Source organism: Plectropomus leopardus, chromosome 12 (genome assembly GCF_026936395.1).
Source record: "Plectropomus leopardus strain MGB_pleo_1.0 chromosome 12, ASM2693639v1, whole genome shotgun sequence".
In the NCBI taxonomy this organism is placed as follows: Eukaryota; Metazoa; Chordata; class Actinopteri; order Perciformes; family Serranidae; genus Plectropomus; species Plectropomus leopardus.
In genome coordinates this window covers 338,256-364,865 of record NC_142187.1, presented here as the reverse complement: position 1 = coordinate 364,865, position 26,610 = coordinate 338,256, and the positions used below count along the sequence as shown (strand labels likewise).

The 26,610-nt window shown below is 41.2% G+C and overlaps 1 protein-coding gene across 3 annotated transcripts in view; it reads left to right on the top strand.

Annotated features, from left to right (window-relative positions):
• Positions 1–26,610, top strand: part of LOC121951860 (choline transporter-like protein 5-A) — a 153,892-nt gene that overhangs the window by 79,733 nt on the left and 47,549 nt on the right. Inside the window, exons 19-21 of one of the 3 annotated variants that reach the window (XM_088085040.1) lie at positions 15,196–15,266; positions 16,116–16,204; positions 19,186–19,616. The exons of 1 other annotated variant lie outside the window; for it this stretch is intronic. In XM_088085040.1, the coding sequence (XP_087941166.1) occupies positions 15,196–15,266; positions 16,116–16,204; positions 19,186–19,260 (235 nt within the window). In that variant the 3' untranslated portion in view covers positions 19,261–19,616. Of the gene's footprint in view, positions 1–15,195; positions 15,267–16,115; positions 16,205–19,185; positions 19,617–26,610 lie in introns of those variants that run through there. One more of the 3 variants, XM_088085039.1, reaches the window with a different exon arrangement.

The window sequence follows — 26,610 nt, the reverse complement described above, 5'->3', positions numbered from 1 at the left end:
CATTGCCACCCCAGCACACAATTGTGTAGAACAGGACACTGGCAACTGCTGACAGATAAAACAGCTGCAGGAGCCTCCTGCAGATGCTAAAAGAGCGTAGCCTCCATAGGCTGTAGAGCCGTCTCTGCCCCCTCTTGTACAGGTTGCTAAAACAGTCCGACCAGTCCATCTTTTTGTTAAGCTGCAGGCCAAGGTGTTTGTATGAATTGTTCCCTTCAATGGAGATTAGTTGGGGCAGTGGGGGAGACCAATGAAAGTTCTAAAACAAACTAGTCTTACAGATTTCTTCTGATCAATTTCACTTCCGGACCACAGTATTCCCTAAAGTTGGTGATGTTATATTGCGACCACTTTTTGATTTCATCAAACGCTGTTGCCGTTTTTGCCATTAGACAGGAAGTTTAAGGATGTGTAAAAGCTCACGAAACATGGTATACACATCAAAAGTCCTAAAATGTGATATTTGATGTTCTTTGTTTAGCTTTGATGTGTCTAGATGGCTCTGGAGCGCCACCCAGAAAATTTTAACGAAGCAGCACCGGCAGGCCGTTTAACCCAGAGCTACGAAACTTGTGGGGAAAAAGCCCAAGACCTACAAAAAAACCTCTTGGAACCATGTGCTAAACCCAACAGAAAGTCCACCAATTTTAATTTTATTTAAATTTTTTGGTAAATTTTTGCAATTTCTGCTAGAGGCCGACTGATTTTTCAATATAACCTTTATTATCACCTGATATAAACCTTATACAGACAAAATGGAGCAAATCAGCTTCGGCTCATGTACAGTCCCTGACAAAAGTCAAAGTCAAAGTCAAAGTCATGTTGATGAAGTCATCAGGAATGTCAAAGAAAGCAGTCTTGCATGACTCCCAGAATTCATCAAGATTCTTTGGCTTCATCTTCTAAGCCTCCAACTGCATCTTACCCCAGACATGCTCAATAATGTTCATGTCTGGTGACTGGGCTGGCCAACTCTGGAGCACCTTGACCTTCTTCGCTTTCAGGAACTTTGATGTTGAGACTGAAGTATGAGAAGGAGCGCCATCCCGCTGCAGAATTTGCCCTCTCTTGTGGTTTGGAAAGTAATGGGCAGCAAGAACTTCTTGATACTTCATGCTGTTGATGTTACCATCCATTCTGCAGATCTCTCACACACCCCCATACTGGATATAACCCCAAACCATGATTTTTCCTCGCCCAACTTGACCGTTTCCTGGGTAAATCTTGGGTCCATGCGGATTCCAACAGGTCTTCTGCAGTATTTGCGGCGATTGGAATGCAGTTCAATGGATGATTCATCAGAAAAATCAACCTTCTGCCAATTTTCCACTGTCCATACGTTCTATAAGCTGTGGTCTTTGGCAAATGCAACACATTTTTTTTTGTTGTCTTCTGTTAAATGCTGGTTTCTGAGCACTTATTCGGCCATGGAGACCACCGTGTGAGAGAATTCGACAAACTGTTCGTGTGGATACGGGGCTTTCTGGTTATCAGTTCTCATGTAGCTCTGCTGCAGTTGAAAAAGGGCTGGCCCTGGAATGTCGAAGCAACAAATGGTCCTCTTGAACAGTTGTCTTACGAAGTCTGCCTGACCTGGGCTTGTCATGAATGCCACCAGTTTCTTCAAATCTTTTTTCTGATCCTCTCCACTTGACGTTTGGATACATTAAAGATGTCTGCCAGCTCAGCAGCAGTCTTGGTCTTCAGGCTTTTGATTATCAGCACTTTGCACTGTGGTTAATTCTTTGGCATGTTGTCAGAGGTCAGATTGCACTTTACATGAAGGTCTGATGTGCTTGGGTTCTTTTTATACACACATGGGAATGTGTTAATTACGATATTTGTCACAGGTGCAGCACTAATCTGTGATTGGTTGAATCATTTAAAGACACGACAAGATTTTGTCCTTGCAAAAACAGATGTTATGGGCTTTACCAAGCTGTGACCATCGGGACACTTTTTCACAGTTTCATCTTGCACCCAGTTATTTATGTGAAAGCCCTTGACATTTAAATGAACCATTAAAACAATTGATTGATTAGCAATTAAGTTATATGCCATTTTAAGTTACTATACCCTTATGCAACAAGACTTCTTACAAGAAGTGTATTTTCCCATATGTGCCAAAAGGAAAACTCTGTTCACAGACCATAGAATGCAGGAAATGATGCTGGAGTCTTTAAGAAATAGTTGTATTACATTGTTTATCCAGCAGATAGAGGTCTTACTCCATTGTTTGCCCTTATCTCAGCGCTCTAAAAGTAACAGATTAGAGCAAATACAGCCCTCCAACAATCACACAGGCTGGTTGCTTCCCTTTTTCTTCAGCAGCTCTTTCAGCTGCAGCTTTGACTCTACCTCACACACACATACGCACACAGAGATAGATAGATGAAGGGGGAGACAGAGAGAGAGAGAGAGTCAGAGTTCACTCTTACTCTATTGTTAAACTACTCTCAGCATTCAAGGAACAATGTTGCAGAACAGTGGACGGTGGTGTAGTCAGTCAGAATGTTTTTACGGTAAGCAACATTGAAATACATACTGTTATGTTAAAAAACAGTGGCCTTTTCTTTCTGCAAATGAACAAGATGATCTAAGGTTCCAGGGTACAGGAGAAGAGGAGTACCAACCAGCTGACTTTACTGTATTTAGCAATTTTCCAGACACTCTTAGCGGTGTTATATTTAAGCAGCAATGAAAGACACATTTAGGGACTTACATAGATTTTCAGGAAATAGGCGGAATATACTGTCATTTTTTCCCATGTTTGTTGCTATGAGTTAGACCACAACAGCGTTGTAAGTGGCAGATCACAATGCACACACGTGCAACACACACACACCTGCTAAAGTGACTTAGGTTTTCTCCAGTCTTAGCACTACATGGAGGAAGTACTAATTCACTGCTGTGCGCATTGTTGCCCTTTCTCAGAGAGACATGGTCGCATCAGTCAGCGTCCAGCGAGTAGACCCGACTTGCGTGGAAGTGCAAGGGCTCGTTCATCGCTGCTTGCAGCTTTAATTCTTATTATTATTTTGCCGAATATATTGCTTTTTTGAGGGCTTTATCATACTGAAAAACTCATGAAACTTTGCACACTTATGGGGACTGGTGAAAATGTTTGTATTTTGTAGGTGTCGTGTATATGTGTCAAAAAATAAGCTCAGTAGCGCCCCATAAATGTCAGCCCCGGCAAACCATTTCATGTAGAGGAATGAAAATTTGGAGGTACAAAGAACATCCTGAGACAAACAAAAAATCCTCTTGGAGCCATACTCCAAACCCAACAGGAAGTCAGCCATTTTGAACTGAAATGTCATTTTTTGTGATTTCATGGTGATGGAAACAATAGTCCTACAGATTTTAACGGATTGACTTCAGAATTTGTAAATCCCACCTTCAGATGTGGGTAACCCTAGATTGTGACCAGTTGTTTCCATTTTTGTGCAACGGTGTGGAAGTTATGGGGCCAAGAAGTTACATTTCACCACCAAACAGGAAGTAGTTTTTAAAACTTTTGTACATGATCCAAAATGCACAAAACTTCACATGCTTGATAGGAGTCCCACCCTAAACACATCTATATGACAATTTATCAATACTGAGAGCGCCACCTATTGACACAGGAAAGACAAAGTTTTACACTAAGAGGTCTAGCTCCTAGCAGGTTCACTTGATTGATCTTAAAATTGTGTCAAAAAATCATTAAGATGTTGGTGATGATGGAAAATGAATATTGTCCGTTTTTGTTGAACGGTGTTCTCGTTACGCCACAGCAAATTTCGATGTTGCGACATGACATCAAAAATTGCCATAACTTGACTGCAGATGGTCAGATCTTAGTAAAATTGATTGATGAGAGTCCACGCCTGAAGACACTTGCAGTGCCATTTTGAATCACAGTCATAGCGCCACCTAATGGTAACAGGAAGTTACTTTTTTTACACTTTGATTCTTCCTCAAGAGCAGGTTAACCCCAGCGACCTCATACTCAGTCATAATACTGAGAAGACTTTCATGATACACAGAAAAAAAAACTTTTGAATTTTCATCACACGCTGTTGCCATGGTAACACACTATTCACCACAAAACAGAGAGCACTGTTTGAGGGACAAGGCATGCATGAAAACGCACCAAATGTAGCTAGATCCATCAGAAATCCTTAATTATGATATCTGATATGATTTTTTTGCATTGATGTGCGAAAATGGCTCTTGAGCGTCCCCTAGAAAACTTCAACGAAGCAGCTACGAAACTGGAGAAACCTGTTCAAAAGCCCAAGACCAACGAAACAAGCCTCTTGGAGCCATGTCCCAAACCCAACAGGAAGTGCACCATTTTAACTTGAATTTTAATTTAATTTTTTTTTTATTTTAGTGTCTCTTTCGTTAAACACTGCCTACATCCTTCATCGCTGCTTGCAGCTTTAATTAGACTCTTGAAACTGAAGGAATTATTATTAGGGCCCGAACACCAAATGGTGAGTGGACCCTCTTGAAGGGAATTATTAGTATTATTCTTAATATTATTTTTTTTTTCTCTCAAATGAATTGCCTTTTTGAGGGCTTTAACATATTCAAAGATCATGAAACTTTGCAGACTTATCAGGTCTGGTGAAAAATTTGATATTTTAATGGTCTCGTGTGGGTGGGAGGAAATGTGTCAGTTGCACCCCCTACTGATTTTCAACGAAGCAGCCCCCACAGCATGTTTTACCTAGAGCTGTGAAACTTTGGATGCCTGTGCAACATCCCAGAGGTTGTAATTTTGGTGTATTTTTGGCCATTTTTAGGTGTCGTAATCTCAAGAACTTGTCCTCGAGCTTTCATCAGATTGACTTCAAATCAGAGGCGGTCCTGGATAGTTTTGCGCCCTGGGCGAACGCCCCCCCCAAAAAAGTAATCCATTAACATCGTATTATCTAAGCATAATGCCTCAGATTTTAATAGTTGCTAGTTCAGCAAAGCTAAAAACCAAATACAGTCGTCTTCTGTGGCTAAGTAGCAGCATATTAGCAAGAGGATAATAAATAGCGTATAAGCTACTGTTTCATTACGTACAATTAACGTCACTCGACCTGCATACCTTTTATCTTTTGAGCGTTTCTCCTCTTCTTTCCCTTTCTTTCTGAACTGGACATCTGATGGTTTCTTTGGTCTTTTGTCCATGATACACCCTTGACTCAATTTAACATCATCACCTTTTCCCTCCGTCAAACGCCCATGTGGTGATGTTCAGCATATTCCAACATGCTCTTATTTTGAAAGGACTGCAACAAGAAGTAGTTCTGAGCGGAAGCTCTGTATTGTGTATTGAGAGTTATGCAGACACTTGATGGATTTAATGTGGTCAGACAAAGTGAGTTCCAGTAAAAACCTGACAGTTGTGGCAGTTTTTACATTTTCACATAGCGCAATAAATGTAAAAGTATCTATGTTAATTTTATGAATGAAATACAATTTATTTGGAAGCAGCTGGGATCATAACAGGTCAGTCTATCCCTCACCCCCCTCATTGCTTTTCCTCTGAGAGTTAAACTCAACCTGCTCACAACCTCTGCAGCTGTGAGTTGATCGCCCTCCTGTCTCCCTGCTGCCTTTTCTTCTGACGCACACAACCTGTAGACATGACTCTCAGCAGAAAGTTGACATGATAGTAAGGGCGCCCCGCACCTACTCCACTAACATGACATGGAAATGAGCGGTAGAAAACTTGCGATTTTTATTTATTTATTTATTTATTTTGCGGGTGCTCGTGCGCCCCCAAATAGATTGCGCCCTGGGCGGTCGCCCACATTGCCCATAGCAAAAACCGTCCCTGCTTCAAATGTTATGGCTACCTTCATAAAACCTTAGACAGCAAAGGTTATTCAAATCATGACTTTTCATCACACTGTGTGATCTGTATGATGCATCTAATTTGCATGTTCTGCCATGAACCAGGAAGTGAACAGAAAGTGGTATGTAACTCTGCTGTAAATGGTCTGCAATCAATTTCTGCATTTACTCTCAGTCAATCTGCCCCAAATTTCACATGTTTGATAGGAGTCCCGCCCTAAACACATCTATATGACAATTCTAAGCGATAATGAGAACGCCACCTATTGGCACAAGAAAGGCAAAGTTTTACAGTAAGATGTCCAGCTCCAAGCAGGTTGACGCGATTGATCTCAAAATGGTCTAATGCTTGAAAATGAATATTGAGAGTTTTCGTTGGAAGGCATTACCGAAGTTGGGTGGACAATTTCGATGTTTCAACATGACATCAAAAACTATTGTAACTTCGCCCCAGATGGTCAGATCTGTACAAAATTTCACAGATTTGATAAGAGTCAAGGCCTGAAGACATCTGCAGTGCAATTCTGATGCATTCATGATGCACATAAATTACACTTTTGAGTTTTCATCAAACACTGTTGCCAAAGTTATGCATTATTCGCCAGAAAAATGGAAGCACTTTTGGAGAGGCAAGGCATGCACCAAAACTCACCAAACTTAGCACACACATCAGAAGTCCTAAAATGTGATGTTTGATACGATTTTTTTTGCACTGATGTGCCAAAATGGCTCTATAGCGCCCCCTACAGATTTCAACGAAGCAGCCCCTGCAGTACATTTCACCTAGAGGTACAAAACTTGGGAGGCATGGGAGGCATGGGAGGCCCAAGACCTACAGAAAAGCCTCTTGGACCCATACCCTAAACCCAACAGGAAGTCAGCCATTTTTAATTGATTGTGCAATCTTGGCGTATTTTTGGCTATTTTCAGGTTTCAATCAAGTTTTCGATCTTCTCCTACAGATTTCATCTGATTGACTTCAAATCTGGTGACAAAACCTTTAAGATGTTAATGATGCATCCTTCTGAAGTATAGGTTTACCATGAGTGCTTTTGCCATGGAGACCCAGTGGTGGCAAAAAGAAAGTTGTTGTAGCTTCACTTTGCATTGACCGGTTGGCTCCAGATTTCACAGTTGTGGTCAGGCTGCAGCCCTGAACACATCAACATGTCTTTTAACTACGATACTCACCGAACCACCCACTGGCAAAAGAAAGAACGCCTCATACCACAACTATCCTTTGATTTTCATAAAATTTACATGTTTTAGTCTTCAAATCATGTAGACCAAGATGACGTAGATTTTGTGTGTCCAAAGGAAGTAATTCACCATATGGAATATTTTACCCAAGGGTCCAAAAAGCAAAAAATGGTAAAAACCTCAGGAAGACTGACTGAGAAGGGATATTGCAGGTGTCGATAAGAGTCCCGTGCTTACATTGATAGTGGAGGCATGACTCATAATAATGGCAGTAGAAGGTTGTGTCAAGCAGGATCATGACATCTGCGCAACCAAGGCCATGACACAGGTGCCGCTTCAGACGGGACCACAGCAATGGCAAAACCAAGTCCACCTCCAAGGCGAGCCGGAGGTACAGTATCAATGAAGCCACAGCACGAGCACGCCCAAAGGCAGGTTCACAGCATCAGCCCAGCTATCACCATGATCAGGCTCAGCAAAGATTGCAGCCAGGATTCGGGAAAACTAGTAAACAAGGGAGCAATAATGCTCCAGAGAGGCAACAGAGTTAGTGTAATGCAGTAAATAGACATGAGCATTTGCAGATTGAGGGAGCAAGAGACAGAAAAAAGAACTGAAAAAAGAAGTGTATCCTAGAAAATTTCCCCGGCAGATTAAAACTATGTCAGCCGAACTAGGGGTGGCTGGCCCAGGCAACCTGAGCCAGCCCTAATTATAAGTTTTATGAAAGAGGAAGGTCTTAAGTCTACCCTTAAAAGTGGAGATGGTGTCTGCCTCCCTGACCAAAGCTGGAAGATGGTTCCATAATAAAGGAGCATGGTAACTGAAGGCTCTGGCTTCCATCCTACATTTGGAGACTTTGGGAACCACGAGTAATCCTGCATTTTCAGAGCGCAGTGATTTTGAGGGTTGATAAGGAACTATGAGCTGCGATGGACAGGATGGAGCCTGACCATTCAGAGCTTTGTAGGTAATAAGAAGGATTTGAAAATTCAATTCGGGATTTTACAGGGAACCAGTGCAAAGAAGCTAAAATAGGAAAAATATGATCCCTTTTCTTGGTTCCCGTTAGTTTGTTGCTGCTCTGACTATGCCATGCCCATTTGTATTTCTGTTCCCAGTTTAGAGGCACTGTGCTATTCCAAATAGACCCAGATGGACCTTCTACTTTCGGTCCAAAAGTACAAACACCCACCCAGAGCGGGTAGCGGTAAGGTCTTGGTGACGTCTTGCCGACCGCAGCTAGCCTTTAAGGACCCTCTTCTCTCACCGAAATAAGCATGTGTGTGTTGCGACATCTCCGTGCAGCAACAGAGCAGATGATGGGGTTTTTGAAGTCTCTTTGAGTTCAGCTCTCAGTACCTTTGTAGCTTCTGACTGAATCTGTGTTTTGAAAATTTGTTTCACTTCTGCCTCCCGTTTGTACTTCCAATCTCTGCTTTATTTCACTTTCATGTCTTCTTTTAGTCTGTTACGTTGCAGCTGCTAAACCCAACATTTCTTTATTTTGCAACTTCACAATAAAAGCTTTTACGTAACAAAACTAACAAGGGACTTTTACTGTGAAGGATCTGTAGGAAATGAAAAGTGTTTATCACCTAATTTGCTGCAATTTGTTAGCAGCTAACTAATACTGCAGGAAGGAATATCCACAGAGAGATGAAGAGTTACAGACAGCAGGATTTAACTGCAAACAGTTTACCTCCAAAGGTCAACTTCTTTTACCTGTCTGCTGTGTAATGTAAAAAAAATACACATATTAAAAAAAACAACCCACACACAAACATCAGGTGACTTATGCCTGCTGCTTTTATGAATCATCACTCTAAACAAGCCCTAACACACACACATCAAGCAGGTAGCCTTGCAGATGGTAAATGATTGCAATTGACAAGTCATGCCTAAGTTTGGAGTGAGTCTTCAGGGAAAGGGACCTTCAATCACTGGGAAGCCCAATTTGTTTGTAGCCCAATTTAGAGTAATATCTCATTTTAAATTAACCATCAATACTTGCTCATTTTCTTACTCACCTCCATGCAGCCCCAGGACTAGACTGATTTGAATAGAGGGGAGCTGTGAGAGATGTTGGTGGGTAACAGGAGTTAATCTAGGGGGCCTTTCTGCTATGAAACAGGCATTTCATGTTTTTCTTTTAAAATAATGAACATTGTTTTTTAGTGTTGCAGGATATTTAAGGGTTAGATGTAACCTCAGTAAGGGAGTCCCGGGTGGATCTTCCTCGGGACAAAAATTTGATAAACAAGCTCTTATTTGGTGCTTTTTAATGCAGTTTATGTTTATGTTTATGTTTATTGAGGATCCCCATTAGCCGACGCACAAACGCCAGGCTAGTCTTCCTGGGGTCCTATTTAAAAAGTACAATACAAACAATACACGACAATATACAAATCCAAATACGATATATACACAGATTCAAATACAATCAAAAGAGAAGAAAAGAAGAAAAAGAAAAGAAAAAAAAGAAAATATAACGTTTCCAAAATGATATGCTATTAGCTCTCAAGTCTAAAAAATGAATTTACATGTTTTTTGAATGCTTTTTTGTTAGTAATGGTCCTAATATTTAAAGGTAGAATGTTCCATAATGAAATTGCTCTATAAACAACAGTGTTTTTCATTGAGTTAGTTCTAGGTCTTGGTAATGTAAGTTGACGCTGAGTTGAAGCTCTGGTACTGTAATGATGAACATCTGAATTATAACCAATCTGATTTGAGAAGGCAGTGGAGAGCCTACTATGAATAATGTTTCGAATAAATAACAATAAACTGGTAGATAACCTATGATTCACCTTCAGCCAACTAAGACAAGAATGCATTCTGTCAACGCTACATCTATAAGAACAATTAAGAACAAGTCTAGCTGCCCTATTTTGAGCAGTTTGTAATTTTATCAGCTCAGACTTGGGTGCAGACACCCAGATAACTGAACAATAATCAAGGTGACATAACACCAGTGTCTGTACTACCTGTCTACGAATTTCAGGAGTTAAATAATGAGCACATTTCCTAACAGCAGCAATACTTCTACCCATCTTGGTGACAATCTGATTAATATGGTCAGACCACGAAAGTGTGTTACTAATGATAATTCCCAAAAGCCTGACTTTATCATCTTATTTGATAGATTGTCCTGCGATTTGTAGGTCAAGTGTAGGATTTTTAGCTAGACTATGATGTGTACCAAAAACAATACTTTTAGTTTTTAAAATATTTAGAACCAGTCTATTACTTGTAACCCAATCAGACACTGCATTCAAGTCCCTTGAAAGGACAGAATTAACTTCACTTATTGTAGGTGCAGAGAAATATAGTGTACTGTCATCAGCATATAATACCAAATTGGATTTTTTAATTACAAGTGAAAGATCATTTATGAAAATAGAAAATAAAAGAGGACCCAAACAACTGCCTTGCGGCACCCCACAGCTTAAGATTTTGCTGTTGGAAAGTGTACATTTAAATATACACGTTGACTTCTGTTATCTAAATAGCTTTCAAACCATGAGACAGCCATTAAACCAAAACCATAACATCTCAGTTTATCAATCAGCAATTCATGATCTATTAGATCAAAAGCAGAAGTAAAATCCAATAAAATTGCACCTGATAGCAAGCTCTTGTCAATTCCCATAAGCCAGTCATCAGTCATTTTAACTAGTGCTGTACATGTGGAATGTCCAACTCTATAGCCATGTTGCGAATTATCCATCAAATTATTTGACGTAAAATAATCTTGAATCTGTTTGAATACAATCTTTTCAAGCAATTTACTTAGAATTGATAAGATCGTAATTGGTCTGCTATTCTGACCATCCATAGGGAATTTAGAGTCTTTTATTATTGGCAGTATTTTACCTTCTTTCCAGAGATTTGGACAAATTCCACTCAACAGACAGACATTGAATAAGTGACATACAGTATTAGATATGTGAATGGCAGCTGTTCTTAATAATTTACCATCAAGACAGTCCGTACCAGCACAATTTTCCACAGAAATGGTCCTTAACAAATTCTCAACCTCCTCTATTTTCACCAATTTGAACTCAAACTTACAATTTTTATTTCTCATAATGTGATTATCAATTGAAGTACATGATTTACAATTATACTCCATATCCATTTTATGCCGTAGTTTATTAACTTTTTCAACAAAGTAGTTATTGAAATAATTGGCCATTTCCAATGGTTTGGTTATAAACACTCCATCAGATTGAATGTAGGATAAATTCCCCTTGGACTGTCTACCCATTATATTGTTTAACACATTCCACAGCTTTTTGCCATCATGTTGGACCCCCTTTATTCGTTGTTGATAGTACATCTTCTTTTTCTCTCTGTTCATCTTAGTAACTCGATTTCGTGGAGTACAATATTCTTTTTTGTCACTCACTGAGCTAGAGGCCATATAAGTCTTTTTTGCATGGTCTCTTTGTTTCATTAAAATAGTCAAATCCTTATCTATCCAGGGAGCACCATTAGATCTTACAGTAAATTTCCTTATTGGTGCATGTGTATTAGCTATGTTCTCAAAATATTCCATGAAAATTTTCAAAGCAATTTCCGGTCAGATTCATCTCTAACATTAGACCACTTCGCCTTTTTTATGTCTTCCAGAAAGGCATCCTCACAAAAATTTTTATAAGACCTAGCACTAATTATTTTCATTCTGGCTTTAGGTACTTTGGATCTTCTAGACACCCCTATCAGATTGTGGTCACTACAACCAACTGGGAAGGACACTGCTTTTGAACATATGTTAGGCACATTAGTATATATGTGATCTATACAAGAGGCTGATAAAACACCTTCCTTGCTAACACTCACCCTTGTAGGTAGAGACACTATTTGAGTTAAATTGCAAGTTCTGGACATAAACAGTAATCTGTTCTTCATGGAGCAATTGTCTGACAGCCAATTTACATTAAAATCACCCAACAAGTATGTTTCTTTGTTTTCATCAGTCACTCTATCAATCATTATGCAAATGTCATTCAGATATTCCATGTTGGTATCCGGAGGCTTATAGCAGCAGCCAACCACTATTGGTTTAATATGTGGTAAATACACTTGTATCCAGAGAGCTTCAATATTTTTGTTCATTAAGTCATATCTAAGCTTTACTGGTAGGTGATTCTGTATGTAAATTGCTATGCCTCCACCGAACCTGTTTCTGTCCTTGCGAAATGCAGAAAAACCATCAATAGATATTAGAGAATCATCAAATGAACCATCAAGATGTGTTTCAGTTACAGCCATAATATGAATCGAGTTGTTTTTAGAAGTGTTTCAAGTTCATGTATTTTATTCCTCAAACTGCAAATGTTTAAATGAGCTAGAATTAAACCTTTAGGTAAGTTCATAGTGAGATTATCTTGTCAATGGTTTGGTACAATCCATAGTAATCTAAAATAAAACAGTCAAAAATGAACAAGCAAACAAACAAACAGGACAGAAAACTAGGCTCTAACTCCATTCCCTTGCTTCTGGGTAGGGGGATGAACAATGAGCTTGTCATATCGAATATAGGCTATATCACCTCTTTCTCTGGCCGCTTTCATGGCAGGGATAAGTTCCCTGCGCTTTTGTTTGACACCCTCAGAATAATCTTCATTCATGTAGATACTGGTGCCTTTGAGTTCCTTGGCTTTTCCCAGCACAGCTATTTTATCTTTATGACTGAGAAATTTAATCACAATAGGCCTAGGCCTCTTACCAGAGTAGCCAGATGGATTGCCAGACCTGTGTGCACGTTCAATCTCCATCCGACTGCAGTCCAGATGAAGTTTCTCAGTGATCACACTCCTGACTTTGTCCTCAGTCTCCTTCCAGCTCTCATTTTGTGTCTCAGGAATGCCGTCCACAACAACGTTGTTCCTTTTTGATTGACCCTCCAGATATTCAGCTTTATCAGTTATTTTTATCATGGTCTCACACATAGTCTTGATGTCAGTACGGGCAGATTTACTCTCCAACTCAATCCTCTCATTATTCTTTATAAGATCTTCAATATCTCTCTGAGAAAATTGCAGGCTGCATTTCAGTTCCTGTGTGTCTTTGGTCAGTTGATCAATCCGTTTGTTCACATTATTCACCAGTATATCCACAACCGTCTTGAAATTACTTTCCTGCTGCTGTAAAAGTTGCATGAACCAATCCTTCTGTTGATTCAGTAGATCTCGTACCTGAGAAAGCGACACAGCCTCTTCTCCATTGTTTTGGGCCTTAGGTGGCATGGTGTAATGAGGTCCACAACACAGGCTTGAGATTCAGCAAGTGTAGTAGGCCGAGAGGAGATCCACCAAAAATCACTGCATCAGAAGGTCATCCACCTCTTTTCACTTGATGTAACGTAAAAAGTAGCGTCTTAAATTAAGTTCTTTAAAAAATTTTAAGATCTTGAGTTAAATTAAAACACTTTTAAAAGAATAGCAGGAGCAGGAGCAGGATCAGATGAGATCAGATCAGTTCCAGTGAGGCAGAAAGGTCATGTGACGCAGTCTGGTGCCTTATATATATTCAACGCAGACATCTGGATCACTGGAAAGTTGAAATGTGAAACTCAAAGAGTGTCAACACTGGGGGTACTTCAAAACTACTTCCATTAAACACGTATTAACTAGAGCTGTAATTATATTAATGGATTTGGAATGTAACTAAGTAATATACATAATAACTGTACTTAAATACAACTTTAAAGTTCATGTACTTGAGTATTTACATTATATGCTAGTTTGTGGGCTACTTCTACTCCTCTTCATTTCAGGTAAATACTGTACTTTTTACTGCACTACATTTATGTGACAGCTTTAGTTATTCAGATTATCAATACAGAATACAAATCAACTAATACATTATAATGCATTATTATAGATTAATCTACCCAGCAGTAGGCTCATATTTAAAATGGGCCCCACCTTTACCAGCTGCTTCATTAAAGTGATGAACACATTAATGCATCAATAATTCTAATATAAAGGCTATAGTATCTGAAATGGACCATTAATAACTACATTTATGTCTGGTAGGCTATTTCAAGTATACTTTAATTCTAACACTTTTGTGCTTTTGTGAATGAATGTGAGAATGTGTAAATTATATTTTGAATGCAGAACTTTTACTGACAAATTAGTGCACTGTTGCTTCTTTTACTTCAATAAAATATAAGATCACTTCTTTCACTGCTGTATGTTAGTATTTGGGAATTTTAAATAGCCTTTCTTTCACTCATAGAGCCTGTTTTTGGACCTAGTTGATGCAGTGTAGTGTGTGCACTGTTTACACCTCCATCATCTGCAGCTGCCTGTCTGTCCTGCTCTGTCTCTGCTGCCACTTTGAAAACAAAGTCCGTTTACACACAGAGTTTTCACTGACAGTAAAATGAATGTGTGTCCAGTTTCAGCTTGTTTAGCATAACGTCATATAACATGACTTTTAACAGTTAGTTGGTTCACTGTGTTTGGGCAAGTCTAAAGAGAACAGTAATGGCAGTTCACTCTTCTCTCAGTTTGTCCAGGTGTGTTGCAGGACTGGACGGGCAAACAGTCTTTGACACTCCTGTAAACATTCTCTGATTGGTCAGGTCTTGCCCCTGTTGCATTCACAGACAATGCAAAATTACAATATTGCCAGTTTTTTAGGGACAATATCTGCTTAAAGTGAGAATTATTGGCTGAAGATGGCTGTGGGGCAAGTGGCACATCTGGGGGGAGCTTTGCCCCCCTGTGCCCATGCCTAGTAGCAGCCTCGCTTCTCACCATGTGAAATAGAAGGATTATTGTGTGACCACGTGAAGATGCTCAGCTGTGTGACTCTCATGGTGAATGTGTGAGACTTTTCAGGTCTGGTGTAGTTTATTTACAGCTTAACAATAGCTTACTTCTGGGGATTACATTTAGGCCTAAAAACCATATAAGTGGTGTTCATTTGGTGTTCAACAAAACACTGACCACATAGCTTATGTTCTGTAATACATCAAAATCCACTGGCAAAATCCCATACATTGTTTGACGGGAGAACCCAGAAGAAGGTAACTTCATCAAGGAAAACGTCATTCCCAGTGCCCTCTACACAGCACACTGGTTCTCTGTTTTGAGCTCATGAGTGAACTGCAATTTTCTCTTTGTGTTTCTACAGGGTTGCAGTTCTGGACAGTGTGACAGACTTTTTGTTGTTTCTTGGCAAAGTGCTGATAGCAGGAGGAGTTGGTAGGTCAAGTGTTACAAGTGTTACACTGCCATGTTAAGGTTTCACATTATACTTGCCAAGGGAGGGTTTGAATACAGTATGTTTTTGAAAAATATCATGCATGAGTATAGAGACTGAAGACATGTAAACAGCAATATGGTGCAGAGTCCTGCAGAGGTCCATTTTTTAAAACCTGCTCCAACCCAAACCTGTGAAGTCCAGGACCAGAATCAACCCATTACCCACTGTCATTATATCTAAGTCAAAGCTGCACTTGCCCACACCTGTTAATAAAAGTCCCGCAACCTGACCCACACCTGTGATTGAACACACACAGGCCACAGTCAGTCACATTAAAGTGACTGTCACTCATATTAGGAGATATGTCACATTCATATTCATGCACTCCTAGTTCTTACTGTGCTGACATTTAGGCTAATGTCCTTTAGGCTAGAGTTTGCAGAAAAAGAACATTGTCCACAGTCCTCGGTTAAAGCTGGGTTCTCTGTTCTTGAATTACAAATCCAGTGAAGGAATTGTCTCAATGCTGGCTGTGCCCAATGCTCGATGGATGGCAAAAACATTCCGCACAATCACTGCCAGGTTAAGAAATATTTTAGCATGCTCTATCCACCACCATAAAAGCTCAAAAGGATCCTTCTAGGATTTTCCTTCATACATTTGATGTAGACTGCCTTCTCACACACACACACACACACACACACACACACACACACACAGGTTTTGTTTTTTACCTGCAGGTAACCCAACCCAGTGCAGGACTGAAATACAGTCTGTGTGTGTGTGTGTGTGTGTGTGTGTGTGTGTGTGTGTGTGTGTGTGTGTTGTTCGTTTGTTTTTTTCTTCAGGTGTGGTTGCATTATTCTTCTTCACTAGGAGGATCCCTGTTATTCAAGAGGAAGTGCCTAATCTCAACTACTACGGGGTTCCCCTGCTGGTCAGAGTCACACACACAAACACATACACATGCACACATCCCTTCACATATCCAGGAGACCAGAGTACGATGGTTACTTTTTTTCACATCTCTTACTTATTCAGTCCCTTATTTTTTAAACCCTGTGACGACTAATTTAGAAATACATTTGAGTGCTGCTTGGAAAGAAATGAACAGAATTTCGCTGGATATTACGGTAACGCTTTCTATGAAGACCACATCTATAATGCATTCTGACGGCATTCTTAGTGAATTATAATGCATATATAATGCTTTATGAATGCAATCATTAACACACATAATGCGTACTGATTCACTATATCAATAGTCATAAACCATAATAGATTTGACTTATAATGACTTATAAGTGGCAAGGGTCTTATGGATGCTCTTGAGATAATGCATTATAAATATTTATACTCAATTAGTCACGCATCAACAATTAACTGTAGTAAGGACTCATAGTGTGATATAACAGTCCATGCTGTATCATAAGTTATCATTGTATGTGTTAAGTAAAGTGTGGTACATATTGATGCATTTATAATAATTCATGCTTCATCATATTGTTTCATTGTAGGTGTTAAGTAAAGTGTAATCGTTTTAATGCATATATAAGAATGCATGCCACGTCATAACTGATTAATGCGTACTATACACGAGAATACTTTGAAAATGTATTTAGAAGACTGAATTCTGACAATGTGTCAGAGTTTTTAGCCACAAAATTAGATTTCACAAAGACTGGGGGTCTTGCAGTGTCAGAGGTGAACATAGAGTGCATTTAATAATTTTACGTCTATCAATATTGTTATATGATATGTTACTGTTACAATTATTGCTGTGCTTCTCTTCCCCTCTCTCTTTCTCTCTCTCTTTCTCTGTCCTCTTTATCATTACTGTATTTTAATTGTTATTCAGGACATCTATTGCACGTCTGTCTGTCCTGGAGGAGGGATCCCTCCTGAGTCGCTCTTCCTGAGGTTTCCCTCTGTTACAGGGTTTTTTTGGGGGAGTTTTTCCTTAGACAGTGTGAGGGTCTAAGGGCAGAGGGATGTTGTATGCTGTAAAGCCCTCTGAGGCAAACTGCGTTTTGTAATAATGGGCTTTATAAATAAATAAATAATAAAAACTGTTGCAGCCCCTTAAATATGCAGTGAGTATGCTATATACTGTAGCTAGCTAGCTAACTTACCACTGTCCCAATCCCAAATAGGCTAACTGCAAGCTAAGTTAGCCACTGGGATGTTTGCTATTAGCCTACAAGCTAACTGTATGATTAAGCTGAAGATTGCTTGGTTAAAAAATACATGATTACTTTTGTATATATATATATATATATATATATATATATATATATATATATATATATGAATTTTGAAGCTAGCAGTCTTACATTGACCCATACGATTATCTTGCAGGCTAATGGTCCAGTAGCTAAAGTTAGCTTGCAGAGGCCCCTGCGGTGGTTAGCTTGCTAGCTTACTGCATACAGCATTCTCACCAGGGATATCAGAGCTGTATCTCTGTACACTTCTTTCTTCTCCAGTACTTAGTGGTACAAATGGGAGTCTATAAGAGGCACTGTTTATCACTGCTCAAATCCACTTCATCAATTTGTCAATTGGCTAGTAGTCTGTATTACTGTGCTTTGATTGGGTAATAGGCCAGTACTACTGTGCTTTGATTGGCTAATACTTGTTGCCTCCGGTTTTACTCTTCAGTAGTGCACTAGAATCATAGGACTACAATAGACAGAGTCACTAGCGGAACCAATCAGAGCCGGGCCGGGGGCGTGGCAAATGACCGGGCCCTTTGAACCCAAATAATAAAGCTCATGCTAACATCATTTTACAACATATACATGCCCGCAACAGTGGGGCTTACAAGCTTTGGCACCACGGAGAGCGACTATGTCATTTTGAAGTCCATCAAACGGACAAGAAGTATAACAAACCAAGAGAACAACAAAACCATTTGGCTACATGGTCACTAATAATAAAACAACACCAATTCAAAGCATCAGCACCACGGATAGCGACCGCATCATTTTGACACCCACTTCAACCATTTCAACTCAGAGCCTGTATCAGCAGCTGTAAAGGTTAGTAAAACTGGTACAGCGGCCCACAAACACAATGTCAGTATGAAGTGCTATAGGCCTACTCACCACTATTTGAAGGGCATACGACAATATCCATGTCATTCTTAACAACAGTTACATAACGGTACACCTGGCTCAGCTGGTCTATGTTTGACACATCTTGGGTTGTGTCCATGATAATGGAATAAAACGGGGCTTCGTTTATTTCATCAATTATGTCAGCTTTCACACGCTGAGACAGGATGTACATAATCTCATCTTGAATCTGGTGACTTATATTATTTCACTGACCCTTCTGGTCGATTGATTAGCTCTTTCAAAACGGGGTTGTAGTGAGCTAATAACTCGATTATTGACAAAAAGTTGCCAGCATTTCCCTGACCTAGAACTTCCCTGTGCCCCCTGAATGCCAGGTTGCATGAAGCCAGAGTAAGGGTGACATTTACAATGCGCTCTAGGACCTGTCGCCAAAACAAGGCTGCATTACGCACATTCCTCTCCATTTCAGCGTCTATTGTGCTATTGAGTTTCCACTGTTCGTAAACTATGCATGCACCAAGATGTATTTGCGTGGATTCATGCTTCTCAACTTTGGCAGAAAGATGTTTCCAGTCTCTTATTCCGTTTACCCATGCATTGTTGTAATACGGGGCATTTCGGTTGGCAAAAAGCCAGCAAGGCTCACAGTAACAGCAGTCTAATTTGGGGGAATAGCACATCCAGCTGCGGGGAAGTTTCATCCCAACTTTAGTGGTAGAGGTGTAATAACTTTCCGAAAAACACCGATTGTCATTATCAGTGGGAAATGGACCTTTGGGTCTGCATGGGCCCATCTTAAGGATATATCTTTTAATGTTGGCATCCTGGATGTTTTCAGCAAAATTGGCCCGATCAGTCGGGAAACATTCCAGAGGAGGGTTTTCATCATCCACGGTCTGCGTGTCACCTGTAGTGGGAGGAGACCTGCTGCTGCTTTCATTTCCAGTGTCCAGCGCGGGTGGGGAGGGGGGCTGCTGGTCAGGCACCAGGTCTGGCTCTACCCTGGAGCAGCTAGCAACTACTGAGTCCCTGACATCACTGCAATACCGCCGAGAGAGAAAGAAGGGGATATAAGCGAGGCGGCTGTGCTATTACAATTTACAACCACCAACAGTTTACAACTAACTCACAGATTGTGTACAGTGATTGTTAGAACTGCTACCTGTAATTAACCTGGCTCCCTGGCTGTGCTGGCAGTTTTGGCAGGCCTGAATTGCTGCCAACAAAAAAGTTGGGTTCATCTTCAGGACGACGAACAAAATATGTGTAGATTTTCCTTGCTCTCTTTTTTCCTTTTCTTTTCGCTTTGCCGCTCCACTTAAAAATGCTCCAGCTAGTTTGCAATCTGTTGACAAGTGACTGATGATGACGTTGGTGGATGGTTGGTGATGAGTTTTACCCAAAATGCACTTGGAGACAATATCGGCGATCCACTTGTAAATTTGTGTGATAAAGTTAAATGTGAGAGTGAAAATAAAGCCAGTCATAAAGCACAACATTTTATTCAATATTTTACACCTACTACATCACTAAAGTCAGTTGGTCTTGTAAAGTTTTTAGCAACCATGACTCAATCCTGACTGGGACAACCTATATAACCCCTGTATAATTGTGCATGCTGGATAATATTAAACAGACTGTGTCTATGCTCTGGGCTCAAGGAAGGAAGAGGTTTTTAGCAGAGGAAGGGTGACATTGATCAGTACTTTTTAAGAAGTCATTCAAGTCAGTCAGGTGATGTCCAGCGGCAGGTAGTAGTTCGCAAGATATCAGTAACACTGCCCCTGAGGAGGAGGAGGTAGGGAGAGGGGATGCAGTTGACACTAAGGTCAGCAGGCCAGCCAAAGAGAAAACCATGGAGCAGAAGGCTAGTGTTAGATGGTCTAGGGCAAATGATAGTGAAAAGTGACAGACGGTTAAAAGTGACTTGTTGGTAATCTGAAGTGGGCTTAGAGGAAATGTGATTGAGAGGTTAGAAAGGATGGGAGATGTGATTTACTCATATGGTGCAGAGAGGAAATAGAGAAATTTGTTAAAGAAAGGAGACAGTTAAGAAAACAGTGGGAAAAAGCTACAAACAAAGAGAGGGAGGGAATCAGTGTTTTGCAAGAGGAGTTGAGAAGCAGGGCAGCAGCACTTGGAAGGGCAGAGCATCTTAAGAAAAAGAGGAGGAAGAAAGAATATGCTAGGACAGCTTTTTTTTAGGGACCCCTTTAATTTTGCACAAGGTTTGTTTAATCAGGAAAAAGGAGGGCAACTTAAGGCAACAAGGCCAGAGGTTGAAGAATATTTGAGAAAGACTTATTCAGACTTAAAGGAGAATATAAGTGTAGGTATTCCACCTGATATGCCTCCATTAGGAGAGATAAGCCAGGAGTTGGATGTTAGACCACCTAGGTGCAAAAAAGTTCAGGAGGTGGTGAGGTTTCTTCAGCCCCAGGGCCTAATGGAATCCTCTACCGGGTTTATAAAAGTGCACCTGACATCCTTAGTGTTTATGGAAACATCTAAAAATAGTTTGGGAGAAACAAATTATGCCAAGAGCATGGTGCAGGGCAGGGGGTGTCTTCATCCCTAAGGAGGAGTCCTCAGATCTTAACCAATTGCAGATGATTTCTCTCCTGAATGTAGAAGGGAAAATTTTCTTTAGTGTAGCAGCACAGACATTAGCTGGGTACGGAAAGGAATGGGTTAATAGATTCAACGGTGCAGAAGGCAGGGATATCAGGTTTTGCAAGGTGCTTAGAGCATTCTAGCATGATCTGGCACCAGATTCAGCAAGCTTGGAGGGAGAAAAGAGACCTTCATGTAGTATTTTTAGATCTGGCAAACGCGTTTGGTTCAGTGCCACATAGTCTTATTTGGAGTGCTTCTGAGTATCTTAGGGTGCTGTAAATAGTTGTAAACTTAGCGAAAGCATATTTTCAGGACATTCGATTGTGTATAAGTACTGCAGATTTCACAACAGGCTGGCAGAGACTAGAGATAGGTATTATGCCAGGGTGTACAATTTTGCCATTAGCATTTACAATGGCAATGGAAGTAATTATCAGGGCTTCCAAGTAGGTTGTAGATGGAGAGAGACGTCAGAATGGGATGTGTCTTCCACCAATTAGGACTTACATGGATGACATGACACTAGTAACTAGAACGGTATCATATACAAAGGCTATTAGAGAGGGTAAATAAGTGGGCCAGCATGATGATCAAGTCAAGTAAGTCTAGAAGTACTTCATTATGTAGAGGAAAATTAAATGATAGGAAATATAACATAGATGATGAGAAAATTCCAACAATTAGGGAAAAGTCAGTGAAGAGCCTAGGTAGGTGGTATAATGTGGATATGAATGACAATGAGCAGGTTGTGCAATTTAGAAAGATGTCACTGAAGGACTGGATAGAATAGATGGGTCAGGGCTCCCAGGAAAGTTGGAGTTGTGTTTGCAGTTTGGGGTTTGGTATTGAAGGTTGGTATTTGGAAGTAGTTAGGCGCTCCCAGGTGTTTAAGTAGTATGGCATTGTATGGATAAGGGATACTTCAGCTGCCAGTTTCTAGCTTAACAGAGGACTTTAAGTTAACCAAGGTCAGGGCAGAGCTGTTGTTAGTCAAGTCAAGTCAAGTCAGTTTTATTTATATAGCCCATTATCACAAAACATAGTTTGCCTCAGAGGGCTTTACAGTGTACGACATCCCTCTGCCCTTAGACCCTCACATCACCCAAGGAAAAACTCCCCAAAAAGAACCCCTGTAACGGGGAAAAAAAGAGGAAGAAACCTCAGGAAGAGCGGTAGAGGATAGTGAGGGATCCCTCTTCCAGGACGGACAGACGAGCAATAGATGTTGTAAATAGCAAATGAAATACAATCATGGCAAAAAAGGGAAAGGGAAAGAGAGAGGGGGAGAGAGGGTGGGGGAGAGAGGGGGAAACAGATGCATGTCATATTACAATAATGGTAGGTGTGAAATTAGTAAGTGCTTTCTATGATGATGTTGAGAGAGATGATAACAGTCTCATGCATATGTTGAAAGGGAGCTGTCCAAAGGCAAGATCACAGCATCGGCGCAACCAGGACCAGGGAAAGGGAAAGAGAGAGGGGGAGAGAGGGTGGGGGAGAGAGGGGGAAACAGATGCATGTCATATTACAATAATGGTAGGTGTGAAATTAGTAATTGCTCTCTATGATGATGTTGATAGAGATGATAACAGTCTCATGCATATGTTGAAAGGGAGTTGTCCAAAGGCAAGATCACAGCATTGGCGCAACCAGGACCAGACCACGATCAGGGCGAGCGGGGGGCACAGAATCAGTACAGCCACAGCACGAGCACAACCAAAGGCAGGATCACAGCATCAGCACAGCTATCACCACAGTCAGGCACAGTCAAGGTTACGGCCAGGATCCAGGGAAACTAGGAAACAAGGGAGCAGGAACGCTCCCGAGAGGCAACAGGATTAGCGTAGTGCAGTTCAACAGGCCCAGGCTCTGTAATCGCGAGCCCCAGGTAGTGAGAGTACCACATGGCTATCACAGAGCTAAGCTAAGCTTGCACATGGCAATGCAGTTAACAGACATGCATGATTTCTGATGGCGGCATTGAGAGAAGGAAAGGAGCTCAGTGTATCAGGGGAAGTCCCCCGACAGGTTAAACCTATGTCAGCCTAACTATGGGCTGGTCCAGGCAGCCTGAGCCAGCCCTAATTATAAGCTTTATCAAAGAGGAAGGTCTTAAGTCTACCCTTAAAAGTTGAAACGGTGTCTGCCTCCCTGACCGAAAATGGAAGATGGTTCCATAGGAGAGGAGCATGGTAGCTGAAGGCTCTGGTTCCTAACCTACTTTTGGAAATTTTGGGAACCACAAGTAACCCTGCATTTTCAGAGCGCAGTGATCTTGAGGGTTGGTAAGGAACTATGAGCTGTGACAGATAAGACGGAGCCTGACTATTTAGAGCTTTGTAAGTAAGGAGGAGGATTTTAAATTCAATCCTGGATTTCACAGGGAGCCAGTGCAGAGAAGCGAAAACAGGAGAAATATGATCCCTTTTCTTGCTTCCCGTTAAAACACGAGCAGCAGCGTTCTGCACCAGTTGGAGAGACCTACGAGATTTGTTGGGACAACAAATACAGTAATCCAGCCTAGAGGTGACAAATGCATGTACTAACTTTCAGCATCTGTTTGGGATAGGATATGTCTAATTTTTGCGATGTTACGCAAGTGAAAGAAAGCCGTCCTTGAAGTTTGTTTTATATGGGAGGCAAAGGACAAATCCTGGTCAAATAAAACTCTGAGGTTCCTTACAGTTGTGCTAGAGGCCAAGGTAATGCCATCTAGAGAAATTACATTGTTGGAAAAGGAGCTTCTGAGGTGTTTTGGGCCACCTCAAAAACAGTTGAGTTTAGCTGGGATTAAGGATGTAATATTTAGCAGTGTGGTTCCAAATCCAGCCAAAGGTAGAAAATGGAACCCAAGAGCGGCAGTTCAGGACGCAGAGTCTGTGCTTAGGTGTGCATATAGTAGGTAATGTTCAATTTGGCCGAGGAAGCTTGGGGCTTGGGCCAGGCAAACCGGTGTGGAATACAGCAGGCCCCAAGGGAAGAAAGCTGGTAGTGGAACAGGTACGTAGGCAGGAGGAGACTGTAAAGGGTGTAAAGGGAGTGGTTCAGGCTAAGCAGGGACAGTGGTTGGATTGGAAAAGTGTAGAGAGGAGGAAGCTTAGCTGGAGGCACCTGTGGAGTATGGAGGAGAGCCGCATTAGATTCCTGATACACATATGATGTGTTGCCAACCCCCCAGAACTTAAAGGTCTGGGTAAATGACGACCCATCATGTCCATTGTGTATAGGTACTGGCATATTTTGTCAAGCTGCAAAATGAGTTTATCACAGGGCCAGTATACGTGGCGACATACAGTAATCAGGTATTGAGAAGCTTAGCTGCAGGTATTGAGGGGAGAAGAAGACAGGTGAATTCAGGAGGTTTCATAAAAAAACAGTCCAGATGTCCAGTTTTTGAGTGAGGGGGAGAGACATAGTGGCAATAAGTTAGGGAGGAGGCAGGGGTGTGGTTGCCATGAAAGAGCTTGTGATTGGGAAATGCAGGTAGATTTAGGAGGAAAGCTTGTTATTCCCCAGGAGTCTGTACTAATTTGAGGCCTGACATAGTGCTGTGGTCTGTGAGTCAATTGATCGTTTATTTCATTGAGTCAACAGTCCCTTGGGAACCCTCAGTAGAAGGAAGACAGTGATGGAAATGTCAGATGAGGCAATTAAATCCAGTCAGTGGATTTGGATTGGGAGAAACAATGGTAGTTGATAGGTGGAGAGATCCACCAATCAGTCCTCTGAAAATCCAGGACGTCTGAGGGTATGTAGGATTTGGAGTGGCCTGTTTGAGGCTCTTTGTGTGAGACCATGCTGCCACCCAAGTAAGTGTCTTTGCTAAATCTGCCAATTTATCTTTATTTCCCTTAGCTTGAGCCTTGTATGTGAGTTGTAGTATATAAGCAAGTGTGATGCATGTGCTAGGGAAGGTAGCATCGACACAGTCACTACCTGGAGCTCGCATAAATGGAGCCTGGGTCTGTTGAAGGTGGCTTTGCTGTTTGGGCTGTGATAGCCATGTAATTGCCAGCCTAGTTAGCATAGCTATCTCAGCTTAGCCTCCTGGGGGATAACCATGTGTTAGCTTAGCTTATATGGAAAATATATAATTACACAGTATAAATATGAGTGATGTGGTTATGACATATATGGTTATGTTGACATATTTTCTATGGTAAAGGAGCAGGTTGGTGTTTATTATTTCCAAGAACAGTCATATCCTTATTCATTCTTTATAATGTAATGATTCTTATGATTTACTCACTGCTGTCATCTTTATCACTTTCAAAGGGACAGAAGGACATTAGTGATTGCAAACCGGCAGCACAGTGGGTCAGTGGACTAGCAGCACCAGCAGCAGTTTATAGACATATAAATATGTATTTTATTTATCTTTGTCTTTCTACTACCTTACTAACTGCAGTTAATTTATTTAATTAATATCTAATGAACTCAGAAACATAAATAGCACATCAAGCAGTTGGTATGTGCCCTTTCTTGTTTCGTTGTGAAAATCTATTTTTCATGTCCACAGCTTGCTTCTTAAAATCCTTGAGAAAGAATGACAGATTTTTCTTAAAGAAAAAAAAAACTAGACACCTGCAACCACTCATGTGTGGTTGTATGACTCTCCACAGAGAGTAATATTGTACAGTAGCTTATTTTGTTCAAATAAAAGCTAACAGCTAATATACTATGTATAACACTTTTAAAGTAACTTGCCCAGCAGTTTATATTATATAGTCAGTAGAATTACCTCAGTAATTAATATAAAAAGAAATATAATAGGCTAACAGATAAGTATGATTCCCTATTGCTGGAACTATGTGAAACATTATCTTGTTAAGTTTTCAGTTCCACAAAGGTCCACTCAGCACTAATCCGCAGCATCCATCCTCCATCACATAGCATTAAATGACTTACCCTGTGATTTCATGCAGGTTTTTCAACTTCCCTCCCCTTGTCATCAGTGGAAAATCAGCTGCGCTGTAACATAATATAAGCAGATGGTGTCAACAGACCCTTCCCTGAGCTACCACCTTATTGTGGTGGAGGGGTTTGCGTGTCCCAGTGATCCTAGGAGCTTAGTTGTCAGGGGCTTTATGCCCCTGGTAGGGTCACCTATGGCAAACAGGTCCTAGGGGGGACCAGACAAAGTGTAGTTCACCAGACCGTTATGAAGAATTAGATGAATGGTGCAGAGTTTCCCTTACCCGGATGCGGGTCACCGGGCCCCCCCCCTGGAGCCAGGCCTGGGGGTGGGGCTCGATGGCGAGCGCCTGGTGGCCGGGCCTTTACCCATGTAGTCCGGCCGGGCACAGCCCGAAGAGGTGACATGGGACCTTCTGCCTATGGGCTCACCACCCGTAGGAGGGGCCATAGGGGTTGGGTGCAGTGTGAGTTGGGCGGCAGCCGAAGGCGGAGACCTAGGTGGTCCGATCCTCAGCTGCAGAAGCTAGCTCTGGGGATGTCGAATGTCACCTCTCTGGCGGGGAAGGAGCCTGAGCTGGTGCGCAAGGTTGAGATTGAGAAGTTCCGACTAGATATAGTCGGCCTTACCTCGACACACAGCGTGGGCTCCGGAACCAGTCTTCTCGAGAGGGGTTGGACTCTCTATCACACTGGAGTTGCCACTGGTAAGAGGCGCCTGGCAGGGGTGGCA